The sequence below is a fragment of the Trichosurus vulpecula genome, chromosome 4 (genome assembly GCF_011100635.1).
Source record: "Trichosurus vulpecula isolate mTriVul1 chromosome 4, mTriVul1.pri, whole genome shotgun sequence".
NCBI lineage: Eukaryota > Metazoa > Chordata > Mammalia > Diprotodontia > Phalangeridae > Trichosurus > Trichosurus vulpecula.
Genome location: NC_050576.1, coordinates 125079777 through 125104122, shown reverse-complemented (window position 1 = coordinate 125104122; position 24346 = coordinate 125079777). Strand labels below are relative to the sequence as shown.

Genomic DNA, 24346 nt, shown 5'->3' with positions numbered 1-24346 from the left:
TGGCCTAAAGTTAGGGAAAAGTAGTCAGGTAATATGGAGGGAGACACAAGAACAGGGTCCATTGCTTGGTTTGTTTTTCTAGTCCACCTAGTCTTATTGCTTCTTTTCTACTTTTATATCCCTAAAGCAGGAAACCCTCAAAACACTGAGTTCAAAGGATTTTTACTATTATTAACAGTGAGAACAGAAGGCTGTAAAATCTTATCTCTGTAAAACCAATGAACACATCAAAAAAATCTGATGTCATAGGCAGTGTTCCTTACCTATGGCCTCCAGGGGGAGGAACACAGGGAGAAATGTAGGTTATGTGAAAACAAAAATTAGCATTAAACATTAAAAAAAAAAACCTCACACCTGGTTCCTTTCCTCTTCTTTTTTTCACTAATACCCTAAAGAAAAGTAGATGGTACTACTAGGTCCTTCATCATAGAAGTTAAAGCAAAAGTAAGGCATCTGGGAGGGCAGGGAAACAAGGTAGGGAGCTTAGACAAAACTGATTTCAATTCAATAAGCTTTTAGCAGGAGCCTACTACATGTAAGGTGTTGTATTAGGTGTTGCAGCTACTATTAAGACAAGAAACTATACCACCTCTGTGTAACCGCCAGGTGGCAGTGGTGAGCCTGGTTAGGTAAAGACTCAAAATGGAGCTATCTGCATAGAAAGATAAGATGTTGGCAAAACATTCTGTGGGGCAATAAACTTCTTTTTCAGGAGCTCCTAAAAATTTTGACTACACTTAGCCTCGAGAACTTCACATTGCACTGAGAAGGGGAGACAACAGGCAGAGATAAGCAAATAAAAGAGAGAACTCTAACCTAGAAAGCAAGGAGAAAATCGGGAAAGGCTTCCAACAGGATGAATATTTTTATCCCATGGGCAACAGGGACCCTTTAGAGCGCTTTAGGATGACTATTTTGGTAGCTGTGTGTAGGATATGTTAGAGAAAGAAGATCAGGGAAGCAGGGAGAACAATTAGGAGGCTTTTGCAATAGTCCAGATGAAAAGTCAGGAGGGCTTGAGCTAAGGCGAAAGGCTTAGAAAAGGAGATAGGGGATCAATACAAGTTGGAACTACGAAGACTTTTATTTTATTTTAATTTATTGGATAAGGGAGGTGAGGAAAAAGGAAAAGTGTTGAGGATGACTCCTTGGTTGTGAACCTGGCTGACAAGAAGGATTACAGTGACCTTAACAGAAACAGGGAAGTTAAGAGGAAGGTCAGGTTTAGGAAAACTTCTATTGAGTTCCACTTGGGACACACTGAAGCCTATGGAACATCTAGGCGGATGTGACCAGAAGGAAGTGACTGATATGGGACCAGAGTACAAGAGGGAGATGAAGGCTAGATTTACAGATTTAGGAATCATCCACATAAAGATGATCATTCGAACTAATGGGAGTTGATGAAATCACCAAGAGAAAGTCAATGAAGAGAGAGAAAGAAGAGGGCCCAGGTTAGAGCCTAAAGTTATGACTATACTTACAGGGAAGGACATGGATAATGGTCCAACAAAAGAAATCAAAAAGCAATAGTCAGACGGGTAGGAGAACCATGGAAGAACAGTACAACAAAAACAGAAGAATAATATCTAGGAGTCCGTCAATAAACATTTATCAAGCATCTACTATGCACCAGGTCGCTGAAAAAGGAAATGGAAAACCAGTCCAGTATCTCTGCCAAGAAAATGCCATGAACAGTACTGGTACGCTACGGTCCACAGAGACATGAAGAGTCAGATACGACTGAATGACAGTAACGACGACGCAGCAACAAGGATAGCACAGGCACTGTGCCAAGCTGTGGAAATTCAGAGGAGGGCAAAATACAGGCCCTGTTCTCAAGGAGCTCACAGTCTAATGGGGGAAACAACACGTAAACAATTATGTACAGGATAAACTGGAGATAACAAGTAGCAAAAAACCTTCCCTCTGTTGAATTAAGGGTGGGAGGAAGGAAAGGCTTCCTGTAATAGGTAGATTTTAGTTGGGACCTAACGGAAAGCCAACAAAACCAGGAGACAGAGGTGAGGACAGCATCATAGACACAGGGGACAGGCAGTGAAAATGCCAGGAGTCAGAAGACATAGTGTCTTGTACTAAGAACAAGGAGGAGATCAGTGTCAGTGGATCACAGAGTACATGATGGGGCAGGAAAGGGAGGGTGGGGAGAGAGTAAGGGTAGAAGACTGGAAAAGTGGTGATGGCGGTGGTGCGGGACAGGTTATAAAGGGCTCTGAACACTAAGCAGAGGATTTTATATCTGATCCTGGAGGCAAAAGGGAGTGACTAATTTATTAAGTAGGGAGGTGACATGGTCAGCCCTGTGTTCTAATAAGATTACTTTGAATGGAGGATGGACTGGAGTGGAGACAGACTTGTGGAAGGCAGACCAACCAACAGGCTTAATTGTAACAATCCAGGTATGAGGAAATGAGGGCCTTGCACAAGGGTGGTGGCGATATCAGAGGAGATTAGGGGGCATTTACAAGAAATGTTACAAAGGTAAAATCGACAAGTTTTGGCAACAGATCTGATACGGGGGATGAGAGAGTGTAGGAAGTTGAGGATGACACCTAGTTTGCAAGCTCGGATGACTAGGAGGCGATGGCGGTTATCTTCAACAGTAATAGGTGAGTCAGGAAGAGGGGGTGGTTTCAGAGAGGAAGGGGAAATTATGAATTCAGTTTTAGATATGTTGAGTTTAAGATGTCTATGTGAAATCTAGTTCAAGGTGTCCCAAAGGTGGCTGGAGATGTGGGACTAGAAATCAGCACAGAGATTAGGATTGGATAAGCAGATTAACCAATGACAACTAAATGATAAGCAAAGAAAGACAAGCACAGAGATGACAAGTGAATCCTTGGAGGCTGGTGAGACCACAAAGTGAAACTGTATAGAGGTAGAAAAGAAAGGGCTCAGGAGAGAGCCTTGGGATGCCCACATGGCTTGGACGAAGATCCACAAAAGGAGACTGAGAAGGAGCAGTCATATAGGTAGGAGGAGAACCAGGAGAGAGTAGTGTCCAGAAAACTTTGAGGGAAGAGAGTATCAAGGAAAAGAGAATGATCCACAGGGTCAATATGTGCGGAGAAGTCAAGGCTGATGACTGAGAGAATGCCATTAGATTTGACAATTAAGAAAACTGTAGGAACTTTCTAGAGAGTGGTTTCAGTTGAAAGAGGAGGCCAGAAGGCAGACTTTAGAAAGTCAAAAGTGTGATAGAAAAGGAAGTAGAGGTACCTACTGTAGATGGACTTTTCAGCGAGTTTAGTCATCAAAGGGAGGAAATATGTGAGACAGCTAGTGGGGAGGGAAGGACCACACAAGGGCTTTTTGAGTATGGAGAGAGACATACGTGTGTTGTAGGCAGGAGAGAAGTAGCCTGTAGATAAGAACAAACTGAATGGAACTGAGAGAAAAAGGATGACAAGGGGCAGCAGAGGTTCTGTACCAGTTACCTACAAAAGATTGTTGGAACCTGAGAGTCAGGGGAAAAGTATAATACTATTACTATTGCTACCTCAAACCTTGCCCTGGACCAACTACAGGCTAAAGATGCTAGCATGATATAGGGGATTGGTAGGTTACAGAGAGGGTAGGGTAGTACCAGTAAGAAAAGAGAAGTAAATCCTAAATTGTGATAGTTGGAAGAGGTAAGGAGTTGTATAATCTGTTCTATTTGACTGGAACAGTTATTTGGAGGTGGTTAAATGGCATGAATATACATAAATCAGACACACATTGGGCATTCCTAAGTCAGGGACCCCTGTAATTTAGATGACTGCCTACACTTTTGATCCATTTTCTTCCTTCTCTCTTATTATTTACAACTATAACTACCCTAAACCCACTGACTTCAGTTTCTCAAGGCAAAAGCCTACAGTTACACTCCACACTTAGATTAGCAAACCAACCCCCTGCTATTACTATATTCTGAAATTCAGTTTCCCACAAAGACAAAGGATCTACTTTACTGAATGGTGACACTGAATAAGCAATATATAAAATGTACCTCTAAAATCCTTCTCCAAAGACCTCAATAAATAGCAATCTTTTTTTTTTTTAATAACTTCAAGCCCTGCTGGGAAGTTTCCTATTTCTGAAAAAAGGTAATTTACATGTCAAGGATTTTATGCTACCAAATCTATGATTTTTGACACATAAGGACATCTGACCTAAAAATTAAAGTAGATGAGAAAAGGTAAAAGGAATACTATTTATAGCATGATAAATAACTGCATGTCTTTGGAAATAATAGCTCAGGTCACTGTCACCTGTTGAAACTTCTTTCGAAATCAGCATTGTATTCAATAATGAAGTATCCTAAACTCACCCTTTTTATATTTCTTTTCATTGATACTTAAATTGCCATATTTTCAGATTCATTGCTATTTTATTTAGAAATATATTTGGCTCAAACTTAAGATTTTATGGATTATTCCCAAAATGTATTTAAATTGAGATTCTATTGTAGTTTAATCTGTAAATCAAGTACTGGTCTAGCACATGTTTTTCTTTTTTAAAAATTTATTTTATTTTTAATTTATGGAATACAACAAGCGTTTCTATAGCATAATACAATAAAAAAAGATGATTACACATGAAACTGCAAATCTACTACATACCACTTGCTATTCCTTTTCTAATATACAACAAAACTATCATGTAAATTTCTTTTTTTTTCTTCTCAAGCTAGCATATGCTTTTCTATAGTTAACTTTATGAAGCACAGTACAGGTGTCCCTTTGTGACCCAGATCTTCAAATTGTGAAAAATAGTTTTAGAAACTCACAGTAAGTAGGTTATGAGTTTCTAAAACAAAGCAGCTTTACATGCTGCTACAGAATATGTATTTGACTGGCTCTAAGAGAAACCAAAGTTTGAAAGTTAAATGTAAGCAGTATATAATGCCTCAGTTAGAAACAAGTAAACATTACATTTATATAGTATTATTTTTAGGTTTTTGAAAGGCAAAAATAAAACAGATTCAGTAATAATATTTAAAATATACACACAATATAATTCTTAGATGTTATTCCACACTCTGAAAATTTTTTTTTCAAATTTCAGTTATTTTTATCCCCTTAGGTAGCCACACTTACCCCCACTGGCATATTCCATTACTAAATACAGTGTCTTCTCTGTTTCAATAACTTCAAATAATTTTACTAAAAAAAAAAAAAATTAGAAATATAATTTCATAATTAGCAAGATGAAATACAGATTCATTTATAGTAGGTATCACTTAAGATCAAGACAATAAAATAAAAAATTCATAGAACTCTGAAAATCAACTATTACATACTATTAACTACGTAAAATGCTGTATGTTCTGATTGAGAAAAAAAGGAACCAGAATTTCTGCCACCCTGGTTATTATTACAAAAATCATTTGTACAAAACATATTAGTGGAGATTATACAAATTTTATTAGATTAAAACTAATTAACATTAACATTCCTTTTATATGAACATAAATAACATACCAAGCAAAATGAACACAACAAATTTTTTCATGTGTGACAGATACCTAATACAGCACTAAATATGTAAGTAACTCATAATTCAACAGTTGTAAGATTTTTTTGTTAAATTTTTTTGTTAAAATTTGTTTCTGAATTTTTTTTTGGACTCTGAGGCCTCATTTTTATTCTAGTCTTTAAAATGCTAGAAAAAAGACTCAAGTGATGTTAGCAATAGGTCACTGCCATAATTTCATCACTCTTCTTAGTCTTAAAAACTTAACATTCTAAGTTTTTAGTGAGTTTTTGCCAAAACTTTTAGTTGAGGTCAAACGTAATTAGCATATCGGTAAATGTAAGCAGCCTTCAGATAAACTGATAATCACAAGTTCAGAATTAAATACACGGAAAAGAGAAACAAAATTGCAGATTTCCAACAGTTAAAACCAGAATGTTAATGAAATACAGAAAAAACTACAAGAAATACTATGGAAACTCCGGCATCACAAATTAATTAAAATACATTATAAAATCAGATCTGATGCCATTATCCAACCATAAACTAAATGGAAACACTTTACACTGATGGGAGCCCTCAAAAAAGGAAGGAATGATGAGGAGAAGAGAATTCAAGTCAAAGGAAGAACAAAGAGAGGAAGAGAAGGCAATGCAATGCGATGGAAAAACACTGAATTTGTCCTCAAATAACTAGAGTTCAAGTCTCGGCTTTGTTCAGTGCGAACAATAAAAAATCTGAGGAAAGGAGAGAAAGAAGGGGAGGGAAAGCAAGAAGACTGGCCCAGTGTGACCAGGTACCTGTTGGAGCTAAGATTTAATAAACTGGCTTTTCTCCCTTCACCACAGTCCTCTGTCTGGGATTCCCAGCTCAAAGTAGCCCTAACTTCTACATTCTGAAATAATTAATACTTAGTATACTGCTTGGTGCAGAGTGGGCATTTAATAAATATTGTCTGATTATGAAGCAGGGTCAGGGGTGACTTTTCTAGAGTGTATTTGTTACTCCAAGGAGAGGTATCCTTTGGCAATAAATATGACTGACTCTCAGAGAGCTACTTAACTGCTTCATGCAGAAAGACCTTCTAAGAACACACAGCTTTCTACCAACACCTGAGTGGAGAAGTACAGTGACCTGATCCTGCTCTGGGCTAAGCCGGGGGCGGTGGAGAAGAAAGACAAAATCCTTCAAGGTTAAAAAGCAAAACAAAAATAAACTAAATACCCAAATGGTTAAAGAGGAGACAGAAGAGAGGGCAAGAGATGTTACTTTTTACTGAGTTTCTCTGATATTGACACTGTGAAGCTTATTCAGCATTTTCTGGGACATCTTTAAGGGGAGCATCTGGTCACATCACTTTTACTGAGAGATAGCGTCGTGTAATGAAAAGAGCAGAAGACCTAGGTTTTAGCACTTGTTCCTCCTCGCTGTGTAAACACCAACAAAATTGCCTCTCTGAATCTGTTCATTCATTTGTAAAATGGGAATAATAATACTTATAACTACCTTCTTCACAGATTTATTGTGAGGAACAAATGGTTTGACATATGCAAAGTACTCTGTAACTTTATAAACATAAGCTATTCCATTCTCCAGACATGATTTTTAAAATGTAATTTTAAAAGAAACTATTTTTATAGTCATCTTATTTACTTATTAGCTACATCATTAATTTAGAGGCAGCTGATAGAGTAGTGGATAGAATGCTGATTTAGGAAACGACACCAAGTACAAAAAAAGGTACAGAATAAAAAGATATTTGACAATTATTTATGAATTTAGTGATTTTGCAAGGTTTCATTTTGTAGGCTCCCCTTAAGTTTGTATCAATCTTAACATAAGTATTAATAGATTAAAATTTCTTAAAGATTCAAATGGTCGTGAAGTCTATCATAAAGGAATTTGACGTATTAATAATTTTCTATTAAACCTGAGCTGTTGACAGGAATTACTAATGATTGAGCCCAAAATACACGGAATTACAAAGAATTAAAAACCTATCTTGAGAATTCCTTTTATTAGGAATAGCTAAAAGTCATATAATCTCAATTTAAAGAGATTTAACTAAGAGATGCGAAAGGTAAGTTAGTAGTAAGTAGACTTTGATATCTAATCACATTTGCTATTTTTTACTTATTGAATATTCTTTACCTACTTACCAGTTTTGTTTTTTTTTTTTACAAACACTTCATTTTCCAGATTGTCTACAATCACTTTTTCTCTTTGATTACCTATACTTATCTCTAAATACTGTCTCCTTTTTCCAATAAAAAACCTTATACAACTATATAGTAATAAAATACATACCTATATTGGGATGATTCAATATCTTCATTATTCGTACTTCTCGAAATAACTGTCAAAGAAAGCAGTTATTTAAATAGGTTTTTGGTAAAAATTTTAAATATGATCTCATTTGAACAAAAGGAGCTACACAGACTTAATCACATGCAGTCAGAAGAGACTAGTTTACAACCTATTCCAATATCACAGCACTGAACCTGGTATCAAGAGACCTAAGTTTTGGTTTCATCATTGTTACTAATTACTCAAATAACTTTGAGCAAATAATTTAAATTTTCTAAAACTGAATTTCCTCATCTTCAAAATGAAGATGGATGACATGATTTTTAAGGTCTCTTCCAGAAATGACATTTTATGATTCAATATGTACATATATTCCATATTTTTTCAATTCAGTACCTTATGGCTACATGATCTGTAAAGGCATTTCTACTACCAATACAAACGTCTCACTTTAGTGGAAGATTAATGAATTGCAACTGACAAAAAAAGCCATAACTTGATACCCAACTTTCTAGTGATAAACTATTCTGAGATTTACAACATAAGTAATACTGGAATATGCCTCTGGGCTTCCTGAAACATTCTTGTCAACCATAAAATGAAAATTGTTGATAACTGTTTTTTAATTCAATTTTATTTTATTTTTTAGTTTCAAGTGCTCTCCTTACCACATCCCCCTTTCCTATCCATCAAAAAAGCAAGAAAAATAAGATCTATTACAAATATTTACAGTCAAAACAAATTCTAACATTAGACATGGTTTTTTAGAAAGTTAAAATCTGCATTCTAAGTTCACCATATCTCTTATATGAGGGTGAGCAGCATGTTCATCATGAGTCCTCTGAAAGTGACAGTTGGCTTTATCATGTTGATCAGAGTTCCTAAGTGTTTCAAAATTATTTACTTCCACAGTATTGTTGTATAAATTATTCTCTTGGTTCTATACACTTCAGTTTGTATCAGTTCGTACAATTCTTTCAAGGCTTTTCTAAAACGATCCACTTCATCATTTCTTTTTTTATGTGAAAATTTTTTAAGTTTTTGCAAATTACATGTAAGAACAACTTTTATTAAAATTTTAAGTTCCAAATTCTCTCCTTCCCTTGTCCTTCTCCCCCACTGAGATGTAAAGCAATTACACACACACACGCAGTCATGCAAAACATTTCCATATTAGCCACATTGGAAAAGAAAACATAAGCCAAAATAAAAGAAAAATATGGTAAAAAAAAAAAAACCCGTATACTTTGATTTACATTAAGACTCCCACCAGTTCTTTTTCTGGAGGTTGGATAGTATTTTTGATCATAAGTCCTTCAGAATTGTCTTAGATCATTCTACTGCTGAGAATAGCTAAGTCATTCATAGCTGATCAGCATACAATACTGCTGTTACTGTGTACAATGTCCTCTTGGTTCTGCTCACTTCACTTTGCTTCATTTCACATTAACTCTTTCCAGGTCTTTCTGAAAGTATCCTGCTCATAATTTCTTACAGCACAATGGTATTCTATCACAATCCTATACCACAACAATTCATCCCTTCCATAACTGATGGGCATCCCCTTAATTCCCAATTCTTTGCCATCACAAAAAGACATACTATAAATATTTTTGTACAACTTGGTCCTTTTCCTTTTCTTTGATCTCTTCTGGATACAGACCTAGTAGAGGTATTGCTAGGTCAAAAGATACGCACAGTTTTATAGCCTTTTGGACATACTTCCATACTGCTCTCGAGAATGGTTGGATCAGTTCACAACTGTATCAAGGGTGCACTATAGTCCCAATTTTTCGACATCCCCTCCAATATCTGTCATTTCCCTTTTCTGTCATATTAATCTGACAGGTATGAGGAAGTACCTCAGAGTTGTTTTAATTTGCATTTCTCTAATCAATAGCCATTTAAAGCATGACTATAAAAAGCTCTGATTCTTCTGAAAACTGTCTGTTGATATCCTTCAGCCATTTATTGATTGGGGAATTACTTGAATTCTTATAAATTTGACTCAATTCTCTATAGATTAGAGAAATGATTCTTTTGTCAGAGAAACTTGCTGTAAATTTTCCCCTATTTTTTGCTTTCCTTCTAATCATGGCTTCATTGATTTTGTTTGTGTAAAACCTTTTTAATTCAATGTAATCAAAATTATCCATTTTACAGTCCATAAGGCGCTCTATCTCACATTTGGCCATAAATTCTTCCCTTATTCATAATCTGACAAGTAAAATATTCCATGTTCCCCTAATTTGCTTAAATCACTTTTTATGTCAAAATCATGTACCCACTTTGACCTTATCTTGGTATATACAGCGTGAGATGTCGGGCTATATCTAGTTTCTGCCAAACTGCTTTTCAGTTTTCACAGCAATTTTTGTCAAATAGTGAGTTCTTGAACCCAAACTTGGGTATTTAGGTCTATCATACACTAGATTACTATGATAATTTACTACTGTCTATTGTGTATCTAATCTATCCTACTGATCCACTACTCCATTTCTTAGCCAATACCAGATTATTTTGATAATTACTGCTTTGGTATTGTTAGGCCACCTTTCTTCACATTTTTTTTTCACTGAGTCCCTTGATATTCTTCACCATTTGTTCTTCTACATGGATATTTTTACTGCTTTTTCTAGCTCTATAAAATAACATTTTGGTAGTCTGGTATGGCAATAGATAAGTAAATTAATTTAGGTAGAACTGTCATTTTTATTATGCTGGCTCAGGCATCCATAAACAATTAACTTTTCTCCAGAGGTTTAGATCTGTATTTATTTGTGGGACAAGTGTTTTTGTATATGGTTCCTGGGTTTGTCTTGGTAGACAGACTTTTAAGTATTTTATATTGTCTATAGTTATTTTAAATGGGATGTCTCTATTTACTGTTGCTGAGCTTTACTAGTAATATATAGAAATGCTGGTGATTATATATGTATATTTTATATTCTGCAACTTTGCTGAAGTTAAGTATTTCAAATAGTTTTTTGGTTGATTCTCAAGGATTCTCTAAGTATACTATCATATCATTTGCAAAGAGTGTTAGTTTTGTTTCCTCATTGCCTAGTCTAATTTCTTCAATTTCTTTTTCTTCTCTTATTGTGATAGCATTAATAGTACTATATGGAATAATAGTGGTGATAACAGGCATCCTTGTATTCAGAAGGCTTTTAGGTTATCCCCAGTACAGGTAGTGTTTGCTGATGGTTTTAGATAGACACAATTTTTCATTATAAGGAAAGCTCAATTTATTTCTATACTTTCTAGTGTTTTTTTAGGGGAGAAAGGAAGGCAATTTGTTTTAAGTGACTTGCCCAAGGTCACACAGCTAGTAAGTGTGTTGTGTGTCAAGTGTCTGAGGCCGGATTTGAACTCAGGTTCTCCTGACTCCAGAACTGGTGCTCTACTCACTGCGCCACCTAGCTGCCCCTCTAGTGTTTTTAATAGGAATGAGTGTTGTATTTTGCCAAAAGCCTTTTCTGCATCTACAAAGATAATTATGATTTTTGTTGGTTTGTTATTGATATCGTCAGTTATACTGATCATTTTCCTAATAATGAATCAGCCCTGTATTCTTGGCATAAATTCCACCTGGTCAAAGTGCATGATCCTTGTGATAGACTGCTGAAATAGCCTTATTTGGAATTTTTACATCAATATTCATCAGAGAAATTGGTCTGCAGTTTTCTTTCTCTGTTTTTGCTCTTCTTGGTTAGGTATCAGCACCATATTTGTTTCGTAAAAGGAGTTGGTAGGATTCTTTCTTTGCCTATTTTCCCAAACAATTTATATAGTACTGGAATTAGTTGTTCTTTAAATGTTAGGCAGAATTCACTTGTGAATCTACCTAATCCTGGTGATTTTTTCTTAGGGAGTTGAAGATTTGTTCAATTTCTTTTTCTAAAATACAGTTAATATGAGAAATATTTATTTTTGCAAATGTTAATCACTTTGTTTAGATTGTCAGATTTACATATGATTGGGCAAAACAGCTTCGAATAACTGTTTTAATTCCATCTTCATTGGTGGTATATTCACCCTTTTCATTTTTTGATCCAGAATTTCCAATTTGGTGTTTAATTGGAAATTTTTAATTTGTTCTTTTTTAGTTTTTTTTAGTTGCATGACCAATTCATTGATCTGTTCTTCCTTATTTTGTTGATGTAAGCATTTAGAGAGAAAAATTTTACCCTAAGTACTGCTTTGACTGCATCCCACACATTTTGATATGCTGTTGCATTGTTGTCATTCTCTTTAATGAAATTGTTGATTATTTCTGATTTGTTCTTTGACCAACATATTCTTTAGGATTAAATATAGCTTCCAATCAATTTTTAATCTTTATTAAATGGTCCTTTATTGGATGTAATTTTTATTGCCTTGTGATCTGAAAAGGATTCATTTATTATTTGTTTTTCTATATTTGGTAACGAGATTTTTACGCCCTAATCCATGGTCAATTTTTGTGTAGGTGCCATATACCACTGAGAAAAAGCTATATTCCTTCCTATTTCCATTCAATTTTCTCCAGAGGTCTATCAGATCTAACTTTACTAAAACTCTCTTCATCTCCTTAACTTCTTTCTTATTTATTTTTTAGTTAGATTTGTTTAGTTCTGAGAGGGGAAAATTGAGGTCCCTCACTGGTATAGTTTTACCATCTATGTCCTCTTCTAACTCATTTATCTTTTTAAGAATTTGGATGCTATGCCATTTGGCAAATATATGTTTAGTACTTATGTTACTTCGCTGTCTGTGATACCTTTCAGCATTGCCTATGGTATCTTTTCCCCCTGCTTACCTCTTTTAATTAGATCTATTTTTGTTTTGTCTGAGATCATGATTGCTACCCGTTTTTGTTTTTTTTTTTTTGCTTTAGCTGCAGCATAATAGACTCTGCTTGAACCTCTTACCTTTACTCTGTGTGTGTTTCTCTGCTATCTGCTTCCATTATGTGGGTGAGTTCATTCCATTCACATTCACAATTGATTACAGGGTATTTCCCTCCATTCATTTTCCCCCCATTTATCCTTCTCTCTTTCGTCTTTCACCATCTCACTTCAAAAGTGTTTTATTTCTGTCCACTACGTCCCTCAATCTGCCCTCCCTTCTATCAGCCATGAGAACCCCAAAACACTGGGATTTCCTCTCAGATTCTCTCTTGAGGAGGTTCTTGCAACACTTGGCAGCCTACAGGAATGTAGTGAAGCTGTGAGTTGTAAAACTGTAAACCTGATTGCAACCATTACCCTCTATTCCTCTTTTTGTTCTTCCTTAGCCTTGTCCTTCCCCTGCCACTCCCCAACCCCCAACACGCACTACCATGTCCAGTGTCAACCTGACTGAGCCCTTCACCACTGGAAACAGCGGGGAGGGATCACCTGCACTAAGGATGAAATGATTGTGACACAAACAATAAAAATGTTGGAAGCAAAAAATGAAATAAAATAAAATCACCCTCCCCTCCTACTTCCCTGTAGGGCAAGACAGATTTCTATACCCAATTGAGTATGTATGCTAATTTCTCTCTGAGACAATTCTTATGAGAGTAAAGTTCAAGCATTGCCTGCCACCTTCCCATCTTGCACTGTAAAAAATTTTTCCATGCATACCTCTTTTATGTAAGATGATTTACACCATTCTACCTCTCCCTTCCCCCTTACCCCATGCATCCCTCTTTCTCACCCTTTCATTTCATTTTTAAAAAAATCATCCCATCATGGTCAACTCATAGCCATGACCTCTATGTATATTCCTCTTAACTGCCCTAAGAATGATAAAGCTCTTAGGAGTTACAATTATCATCTTCCTATGTGGGAATGTAAATAGTTTAACCTTTTTGAATCCATTATGATTTCTCTTTACTCTTTTTATGCTTCTCTTGAGTACTGTACTTAAAAGTAAAATTTTCTATTCAGTTTTGGCCTTTCCATAAGGAATGCTTGAAAAGTCTTCCATTTCATTAAATGTCCGTCTTCCCCCACCCTCCCAAAGTTTTAGCTGGGTAGTTGATTGTTGGTTGTAATCCTAGCTCTTTTGCCCTTCCGAAAATCATATTCTAAACCCTTTGATCCTTTAATGTAGAAGCTGCTAGGTCTTGTTATCCTGACTGTGGCCCCATGATATTTGAATTGTTTCTTTCTGATTGCTTGCAATATTTTCTCTTTGATCTGGGTCCTCTGGAATTTGGCTATAATATTCCTGGGAGTTTTCATTTGGGGATTTTTTTCCAAGAGGTGATCAGTAGGTTCTTTCCATTTCTACTTTACCATCTGCTTCTAAGATACCAAGACAATTTTTCTTGACAATTCCTTGAAATATGATATCTGGGCTCTTTTACTGATCATGGCTTTCAGGCAGTCCAACAATTCTTGGAGTTTTTCCTCTAAAACGGATTTCTGTGCCTCTTTTACCAAGCTGCTGACTTTCTTTCCATAATTTTCTTGTATCACTCTCACTTCTTTTCACAAATTTTTCCTCTACTTCTTTTATCTGATTTTTTAAATCCTTTTTGAGCTCTTCCAGGAATTCTTTTTCGGCCTGACACCAATCCCACTTTTCTTTGAGGCTTCACATGTAGCTGTTTTGACATGGTTGTCCTCTTTTGAGCTTGTGTTTTGATCCTCCCTATCACCATAGTAACTTTCTATGGTCAGGTTCTTTGTTGTTTGCTCATTTTTCCAGTCTATTTCTTGACATTAAACTTTATGTTAAAGTTGGGATCTGCTCTAGAATAGAAAGGGCACTGACTGTCCCAAGTTTCTAATTTTTCTTGTTGATGTTTTCAGAGCTAGCTGGGCAGGGAGAAGTCTGTAACTTTTCAGTTCTTCTGAGGTGGTATGACTTAAAGAAAGGTATGTTCACTGCTCTCCTGGTTTGTGCCCTGGTCTGTGACCAGTCTCCACTTCCCTGGGGCTGTAAATGCAATTGTGCTAGTGCTTTGCCTTGCCCTAGGACTGTGATCCAGATCCATGTATAGGTGATGCAAGAATCCTGCACCCAATGCCAGCAAAGGGTTCCTTGTCATCTTCTGACCAGTTGTCCAACCCCTTTATTGTCTGTGGGCCGAGAGCTCCAGAAGCTGTAGACACCAATGCACATGTCCCAAGGCCTGCTGCTGACTTTCTGGGGCACAGCACTGCATTCCACTCTCACCCCAGTGAGACAGATCTCTCCTGATGACCTTCTAAGTCATCTTGGGCTGGAAAATTGTTTCATCCCAACCTTTAGTTGGTTCTGTCACTCAAAAATTCACTTTGAGGCATTATTTTAATGTTGTTTGGAAGAGAATTTGGAAGAGTTCAGTTGAGTCCCTGCCTTTACTCTGCCCAAGGGCTTTGCCTTTTCCCCTTCATCATTTCTGATAGCATAATAGTATTATACCATATACCATAACTTGGCCAGCCATTTCCCAATTGATGAGCACCCCCTCAGTTTCTAATTCTTTGACACTATAAAAAGAGGTGTTATAAATATTTTTTGTTAATATGGGTCCATTTCCTCTTTCTTTGAAATTGCTGGGGTATCAGCCTGTAAGTGGTATCAGAATAGTAGGGTACGTACAATTTGATAATAGGTTTTTGGGCATAGTTTCAAATTGCTTTACACAATGGGTGGACCAGTTCACAACTCTACCAATCATGCATTAATGTACATGTTTTCCTGTAGCCCCTCTGGTTCTCATTTCCTTTTTTTTTTTCCAACTTTGTTAATCTGCTAAGTGTAAGGTAGCACTTAAAAATTGTTTTAACTTGCATTTATGTATTTATTACTATGGTGGAGAACTATCTAATATGGCTATTTATAATTTGGATTTCTTCCTCTGAAAAATGTCATTTATATCCTTCAATCATTTATCAACTGGGGAATGCCTCTTGTTCTTATAAATCTGAACTAGTTTCCTGTATATTTTAGAAATAAGACCCTGAATAGAGGATTGATACAAAGTCTCTGCAGTTAGAGACTTCCTAATCAAGGCGCTGCTCTAGGAAGAAGGAAAGCCAACTTCCCATCCCTCTTACACGCACACACATATTGTTCATGTGAGAAAGCAGAAATCAATGTGTGCAACAAGTTGAGGAAGGGCAGGAAGCGGGGGTATATCAGCAGAGTCTCTGCCATGGGAGGGAAATCCCTGAATGAGCCCCAAGAATAATCCAAAGGATTACTATCTTCACCTTGTCCAAGGGGGTAAAGTTGGTGGGGAAATGGTAATGAGTAAGTCCCTTAATGACAACAGTACTCCAGTATTAAATAATAAGGCTATCTTCTTTTGGCTTCTTCCTTTCTCATCCTGGGAATTCAGCAGCTATTTTTCTACCACTGATGCACTTTCTACCACTTCCTCTTTTGGGAAGTTTTAAGAGTTAGTGGAGAATGGAGAAAATGTTGAGTCCACCATTGGTGATGTAACCAGAAAAGATTTTATCTTATTTTACTAAGAAAATTAAAGCCATCTGACTCTGAGCTGTCTCTTCTCCAATTGTCTTCATTACAAAAACCCCTGACCTCATCTCCCACTCTCTCCTCCCTTCCCCCAGTTTCTGACAAAGACGTAGCCACAAACAACCCTTCTATTAGTGTTTGATTCCATCCCTTCCCATCTTCTCTAGCATACTGCAAACTCAATTATCCTCTCTGTCTCTCTAATCTTCATCTTCTTCCCTATTTCATAAAAAACTGCCTTGGTCTTCCTTATACTTAAAAAACCTTCAATAAGCCCAAGAATATTTTCTTATTTTTATTTGTATCCTCTGCACCTAGCACAGAGCCTGGCACATAGGGGACACTTAATAGACTGCTTACTGATTGACTGAAGACTTCTATTTTGAGGAAGAAAACCATTTTCTCTGTAATACGGCTTACATTATCAATTGCTTAGCCTATAACTGAATTCTTCCATTTATTCAATTCTGAATTAAAATATAATACCTGAAAATTCCACCACCACCCTGCCAAAAAAAGCGACCAGCCTTTAAAAAAAAACCCAGAACAAAAGAAAAATATAGGCATCTTTAGAAACAAGGCTTTTAGAATGAGTATAATATTCTTGGGTCAAAACTAGTAAAAAAAAAAAACCAACACAACAAATTGTGTTTTGCTTCTTGAAAATACATACTTTTACAAAAACTGTATAATTTATTATTTTAAATTTATGCAGTATAGCATTTTTTTGAATGAAAAATTATTGCAGATAATATACTAGGGTAGGGGAGAATGTTTTATTAAGCAAATATTAATAGTCAGCTAATAATTCAATGAATGTTATTGAAAGCTATTTTTTCTCCTTATAAGGATTTTTCTAAAATGCAAAGGAAAAAAAACAACTTTGTGGTTTTCCTAATGCAAAGTCGCTATGCTTGGAAATATCAAAATATCACAATGAAACTAAGATAAACCAAATCATTTCCCCTCTGCATTACATATAAGTACTAAAAAAGCATGCCTAAGCATTAAAAAATTTATAGAATTTATAAACTACTTTAAAAAGCTAGAAATAAATAGCAAATCAACATGCTAACTTCTAGGCATGATGTTTTAACAACATAAACTTTTATAAGCTGAACATAAAACTTTCTGGAACAATTTTTTTAAAAAAATCATTCCTTTTAGAACATTAAAATTATTAATAATGCATTTTCAGATAGAGTCAAATTATTTTTCCATGATTACTACTTTGTCTTAACAGTAATATAAAAAGAACATGGTATTCATGACTAATTATATTTTATTCAATTTATATGTTCCTAGTGAATTAAGGCTAATAAAATACTCGAACTCAAAATATTTTCCATGGAAAAGGAAGTTCATTAATGAATCTTGGTTTTAGTATTTTTTATAATCTGAAAACCTACCATTTATTTCAAGCAATATACCCCATCTGTGCCCAAGAACTCACTTTGAATCTGAGGATTCACAACTTTACTTGTAGATCTCAAAAAAAAAAAAAAAAGGTCAGATACTAGCTAGCTGCTATATACTTTATAGAATAATAGTCAACATGGACTAACAAAAATGAGTCTCTTACTTACAGAAATTCTGTTGTAGTTTTATATATTTTAATATTTCTAAAGATTGTTCCTGCTTTTTTCCAATGTTATCCTGGATTGAGGCTCAAGGAGATAGGAGGGTGAGCAGGGACACGAGGGCACTCAGCTCTTTTCATTATACCAACTTTTAAGAACAGGAGGTAGAGGCTAGGTAAAGATGGGCTGATTCCTTTAGCCCCAAATGATCACCTCTCAAGAACAGGTTCTTTCTACTTCCCTCAGGTATCACTTCCCTACTATACCAGAATACTTATTCAAAGCTCTATTTCCATTAGAAGGGGATCAGAGAAATATAATGGTTATCTCAGGAAAAAAAAGGCAAAAAGACTGAATATTTGGTAGAAAATCTCTTGGGAGACTAACTAAAGCTATCTAGAAGTTAAGGAAAGAATCTAAAATCTTCAGAAGTGAAATATATTGTTTTAAATATCCAAGTGGTTAACAAATTATTGACTTCACCTCACACAGAAGTAAAGAAAAAAAATGAACAAATAACTACTATTTACATACCAAATCTTATCAACTAAGTTAATATCTCTATTTTATCAATCACTTTAAAAGTCAGCATGACTTCATGCTGCTTCTGGAAAATTTAGCTTAAAATGTCCTAATTAGGCATTTAGTTTAATAACTTTGTCATCTAGTTATTTTTAGCTGAGAGAAGAATTTCATGCTTTGTTCCAAATCATGTTTATTACCCTATCCTAAAAGTACAAAGAATAGGACTAGTTGGCAATTACTAAAGAACAAAAATAAGAAACACAACTTCCCTAGTTTCCATTAACTTAAGGCTATCCTACACAAGTTTATAACAACATCCTGACAATGCATCAACAGATTACAAATTCACTAATGTCAGCTGACTGGCAATTATTTAAGGATGCGGGTAACTTTTATAGAAGTGAAGGATTTCCATTTGGTTTCTGTGCTTCTCCAGTGATAAGAGGTGCTCTCATCACTTCAGACAGACAGGGTTAAAATGAAATGCATAAAAATCAAAATGCAAAGACAAGAAGGATAAGAACAGGTGAATTTAGAGTCACATTATAGTAACACAGTTCTACTTCCTCCCCTACAGAAATTAAGAGATTTAGAAAGATTAGGAATGGATAAAGGTTAAATTACTAATGGATACTGTTCTTGCCATACAAAGTTACCACTACTGACCCACACCCACTTTAAATTATGTTCAAATAGTACTGATAAATTTGCACTAACATGAATTCACTCTCTTTCTACTTGCTCTTGTGATAAACTGATGCTTTGAGGCAGCTGGTTAAAGCTGGAGAACAATCCATGGACACATAAAAAAGGGAAACTCACAATATCTAGCAAATTTGACATCTAAATTGCTTCTTGCAGTAATCCAACGTTTTCCAACTCCCTGACTGCAAAATGCAAACGCTTAGTTTCCCTCGAGGCTCAGTTGGAGTGCAAATTTCATTCATACATTCATTCAGCAAACTATTGAATATAAGGTCAAGAATATCAAGGGAATCAATAAAAAAAAGTGAAGGAAGATTCTTCTGGAATACTATTGTGCTATAAGAAATGATGAGCACGAAGGTTTCAGAAAAATCTAGGGAGATTTCTATGAAATAATGCAAAGTAAAGTGAGTAAAACCAGGAGAAATATCGTACACAGAAACAGCAATACTGTATGATGATCAACTGTGAAAGACCTAGCTATTCTGATCAAGACAATGATCCAAGATAATTCCAAAGGACTCATGACAAAAAATGCTATTGACCTCCAGAAAGAGAACTGATAAACTCAGAGAGCAGAATGAAGCATACTTTTTAAAACTTCCTTTATGTTTCTTGTACCTTTTACTGTGTTGTTGTTTTTGAAGTATTGCTAATCAGGAAATGTTCTGAATGACTTCACATATATAACTGAAATCATATTGCTTGCCTGCTCAATGGTGGGGGAAGGGCAGGAGAGAAAGAATTCTAAAGTTCTAAAGCATCAATGTTAAAAATAAGCAAATAATTTTTAAAAAATAAAAACATATGTATGCCTACTGAAACTGCTATAACTACTTTTTCCTTTAGTTCAAGAACTATTAGGGGTAGCTAGGTGGTACAGTGGATTGAACACTGGCCCTACAGTCAGGAGGAGCTGAGTGGAAATCTGGCCTCCTCTGGGTAAACACTTAACCCTGATTATAAAGGGGGAGGGGGGGAGAAGGGAGAGAGAGAAAACATGACCTGAGAAAACAAGATCTGAGACGGTTAGTATCAGCAATGCCATACCACCTAGGGTCCTATTTCTATCTCCACGTATAATAAGAACAGCCACAAAATGGAAGGGCCACAGAGTCCAACTATAGTGGTAGAAGCAGGGGCAGCCAGTAAGAGGTCACAAGCTGTGGGCATGGAGCATGTGGCTGGAAATCAACCCCCTCGGCCTGAGTACCTGGAGTCGGCCCAGGCCATGCAGTGGTACTACAGCACAGACAGCAAGGATTTAGACCAGGACTAAGGGGAGAAGAAGCTATTTCTGAACCCCAGCAATCCTCCTAAGAAAGATACTCAATAGAGCAGAACCCAAATACCACTGCATGCCTATAGCCCATAGAAATGAACAGGCCCTGATGTCCTCCATATTTGCCAACATAGCCAGCAACATCACTGATACATCAGCAGCACAGTCTCAGAGCACAGAGTAGCTTGAGTACATGGACCAAACCCTGAGCAGTAGCTTGATATTCAAGTGAAGAAGCTGCTGCCACTGCCATCCCTTATCAGCCAGCTCCACCAAGTGCTTACTGGCAACCCTGTTCTGTTTTCAGACTTCCATCAGGTCTCCAGAATAGCTGCTTATGTCTATAGTGGACTTTCTAAGATGTACATCAACCCGAAAGAGTAGGTTGTGGTACATTTTGGGGGACCTATGAGGACAGTTTCTGGAGATCCCTCCCTTGTGTTCCTGCCTCCTCTTTCCCTTACTTCTTTCTACTTGTATAGAAACTTAACTTACTAATAATAACATAGGAAGAAGAACTACTAGGAAAATTCACTAGGAAGAAGACCATAAGGAGTTTCCAGGGAGCCTTGCTGCCACGTGACCCCAGCTAAATAAGTAGGGAGGAAGAGGCTCCAAAATGGAACGACACTGGAGGGAGGAGGGTTGGGGCAGGGAGACAGGAACACTGATATAAACATTATTTAGTGATTGAAAGATGGGGAAAAATTGGACCTTGACCTCCTTGGCATTACTCTTTCAGGCATGAGCTGATGATAAGGTTGAGTCGGCTATCTCTATTTCTCACACTCATAGTTTTTACATGTTGGCCTACCATCCACCAAAAAACAAAGAGTAAACAGACACTTAAAAATAAAAATACCAAGACCGGACCAAAGTCCACCAAATAAAAGTAGACTTTTCTTTTTATCATGCCTTTATTATTTGAAATTTAAGAGAAAACACTAATACACGTTAATTTAGACTAGAAATATTTTGTAGTGTTTATTAGAAATTATAAGTTTGCTAACGGAAATTACCTTGTAAAAGCAATTTTTTGGCTTCTAGTCCCTCAAAACATATAGGATGACTGTCATTGAGAAGCCATGTCTTTCTTTGTGTTCACATATTTCAGCAATGTACACAAATGCAACCACAGAGTAGTCTTAGAAACACGCGTGGGTAAGGATAGGATAAGGGCCAACAAACATGTACAACCAGATATTCTGTATGTTATGAATCTACCGCTACAAGAGATCTGAGCTGATTCTAAAACTTTGCATTAGCTGACAACCACAGTCTGCTTCAACTAAGTAATGTGCTATTTAAATCAAGAAAAACATATGATCCAGGAAGGACATAGACCGAAGTTCCTCCTTGCAGAATGAGTGAAAACTCACTTTCATAGAGGGAAGACTAAAGTAAAATAATCATGTTTTTATTGATCAAGAGGTTTTATATTTCGAAAGTAATGTCAGTTAAGACTGACTGCAGTCTTAAGTAATACATAGAATAGAAACTATATGGCATTTTACAGAACTGGAAACTCTGAAAACTGGCATATTTTACAAGTTCCAAAACCTATCTTTAGTCTAGTCTAATAATCTTAATAAAGAAGAAAACAGCTGAAACACTTTCCCCAACAAAATGTAAACTCTTTGAAGGTAAGCATAAGCATAGCTTTATTTTTGTTCTGCAAACTCAGTTCCTAGAACAGGGCCTGGCACACTGTAAAAATTTGATAAATGCTTGCTGATTTATATAATTTCATAGGATAAAATTCTTTTTGCTTTAGAAGCCTAAAGCCTATTCTTGTCACATTTATTTATGTGGTAACTTTGGTAATGTTATAGTCTAAAAAGCACCACTAGAGTTGAAGACATTTTGTTTTTATCTGCAAAATTTTTCTATAAATATCAAATACTTTACTTTAGAAGTTGCATGTTTATTTTGAAGTAATGTGGTCTTTGTGTTTGAGAATGTTTTCAGCCTTTGAAAATTCACAGTAGAATGATAAGTAGCATTTGTTTGCTCAGGCATTCTTTCTTGCTTTTCTTCCCACTCTTCCTTACCTACTTTTAATTATATACTGTACTTCAAAGGGATTTAGTCAAGATCTTGGCTTCAGAATATAGACTATGAGCTGACCGTATCAACACCACAATAACTATTTGGAACTATGAGAATTAACTCTCAACTATATATTTGACTATCAAGTATTTCTGATTTCTAAACATAACAGATAACGAAATCTTTATTATACCTAACTTTTATATCACTCAGGTATTTGAAAAGCAGATAAAAAATAATGAATTCGGCTACTAAGGACCTGCTTTCAAATTCTAGCTATGTCACTTACTACTATGTGACGCTGGTCAAATTATTTACCTTCTCTGGTCCTCAATTTGCTCTTCTATAAAAAGAAGAGGTTGTACTGGATGACCTCTGAAGTCCGTTTCAACTTGAATTTTTTTTTACTTTATGATCCGCCATTTCTAATAATTACTTGATAAGTAATTCATTAGTAAGTACAGACAATAAAGTCTGCCTCCATTTTTGACAGCTTAAAAATTGAGTGTGGCATAAACTTGTGCTTTTGTCTACCCTTTATCTAACTCTTCTGCATTCTTTCACCCAGATTTATTTTTGTGCACTTGCTGATGGCAACTGTTTTGCACTAGGTAGAGGTCCGGGGACCTGTTCCTCAACCTAGTGGCTTGTACATATGTACCCTTCCTCAACTGTCTAACTTATCTTTCATGGTATTTTTAATATAGTACTTTTCAATTATTATTAGTGCAAATACAGTATTTTCCCCATTTCAAAGCCATCTTGTTTTAGGGATGTATCTCATATTCACAGTTAACCTATATTCAGTCCAATACACTATATTTTAAAGAAATTATATTTATACAATTTTTTTCATAAATTCATATATTTCAGTAGCATCCCCAATCAGAAATAGAGACTGAGAAGTTAAAGACAGTATATTGCATTTAAATGATATCTTAAAACTACCTCCCATATTCTAAAAACTGACATTTTGAAGTAAATAAACATTTACCTTTTGCAGACTGGTGGGATTCAGCTGAGTTTTATCTATTATTTTTACTGCAACCTGAAAAAGAAAATCATGCAATTCTTTAAGAGACTTCTAACCTTTCCATTTTTTCCCAATAACACAAATATTTATTTATTAAGTGCCTAACCCAAGTCTTATAAAATAAGACTGAACCAAGAACATGGTTAAGCATTAAGATTCAGTTTGGTTTTCGTCCAAAAGGCTGAAATTAAAAACCAAATGCCATACTCAATTGATTCCAAATTACAGTTTGAGCTAGGAATAGATGAAGATTAATTTTATATATTTTGAAACCAAGTTATTAGCGCTTAATAGACAACTTTGCATCTAACTCAGTGGTTTCCAATCTTTTCATGTATGAGAATCCCTTTCTAAAGTAAAATTTTTTTTTTCCTCCACACAATAATAATTGTACTGTTAGTATCCACTGGTTAATTAAAAAACAGTATGATGCCAAAACATTAATTATTAATACTCATATGAATTAACATTTTATAAATAACAAGGCATCTATACATACATTTAAATATATTAATAAATATGTTGTGAGGTATTGTTTATTTTGTGGAAAACATCTTGCTGATTTAGTGAATTTAGTCAGTGGTATGTGAGCTCCTTGATGACAGGGACTGTTTTGTTAAAGAAGTAGGTTTATTCAGCACTTAAAACTGCAATCTGCTGCTTAAGCAACAGCTAATGGATGGAAATTACCCAGGGTGTACTCCAGTCCAAAAAGGATGGAGGAAGGACTGGTAACTGCAGCTTTAAACAACAAGAATGGACAGGAACTGGTATAAAGTCTAACTATAGTTTAAGCAACAAGAGCAAGGAACGACAGAATACCTAGTATGTAAGTAGATATGAAATAAGAGAACATCCCCCTCCTCCCCACTCACCATCAAAAGGTCAACTTTTAAAGCCATGATAGTCTTTGTGGATAATATACTATTGTTCACATAATTA

At 35.6% G+C, this 24346-nt stretch overlaps 1 protein-coding gene and 1 pseudogene across 6 annotated transcripts in view; one reads left to right on the top strand and one right to left on the bottom strand.

The window, feature by feature from the left end:
- The window catches only part of MARK1 (microtubule affinity regulating kinase 1), a 153603-nt gene that overhangs the window by 63984 nt on the left and 65273 nt on the right, over nucleotides 1–24346 (bottom strand). For all 6 annotated transcript variants that reach the window (XR_005010198.1, XM_036755229.1, XM_036755228.1 and 3 more), the window contains exons 3-5: nucleotides 23366–23419; nucleotides 7786–7834; nucleotides 5103–5168 (exon numbers count right to left, since the gene is read on the bottom strand). Coding sequence is in view for 5 of the 6 variants with exons in the window: in XM_036755229.1 (XP_036611124.1) it covers nucleotides 5103–5168; nucleotides 7786–7834; nucleotides 23366–23419 (169 nt within the window). In the remaining variant the exon portion in view is untranslated. The remainder of the gene's footprint in view (nucleotides 1–5102; nucleotides 5169–7785; nucleotides 7835–23365; nucleotides 23420–24346) is intronic.
- On the top strand, nucleotides 20272–20820 carry LOC118845926 (annotated as a pseudogene).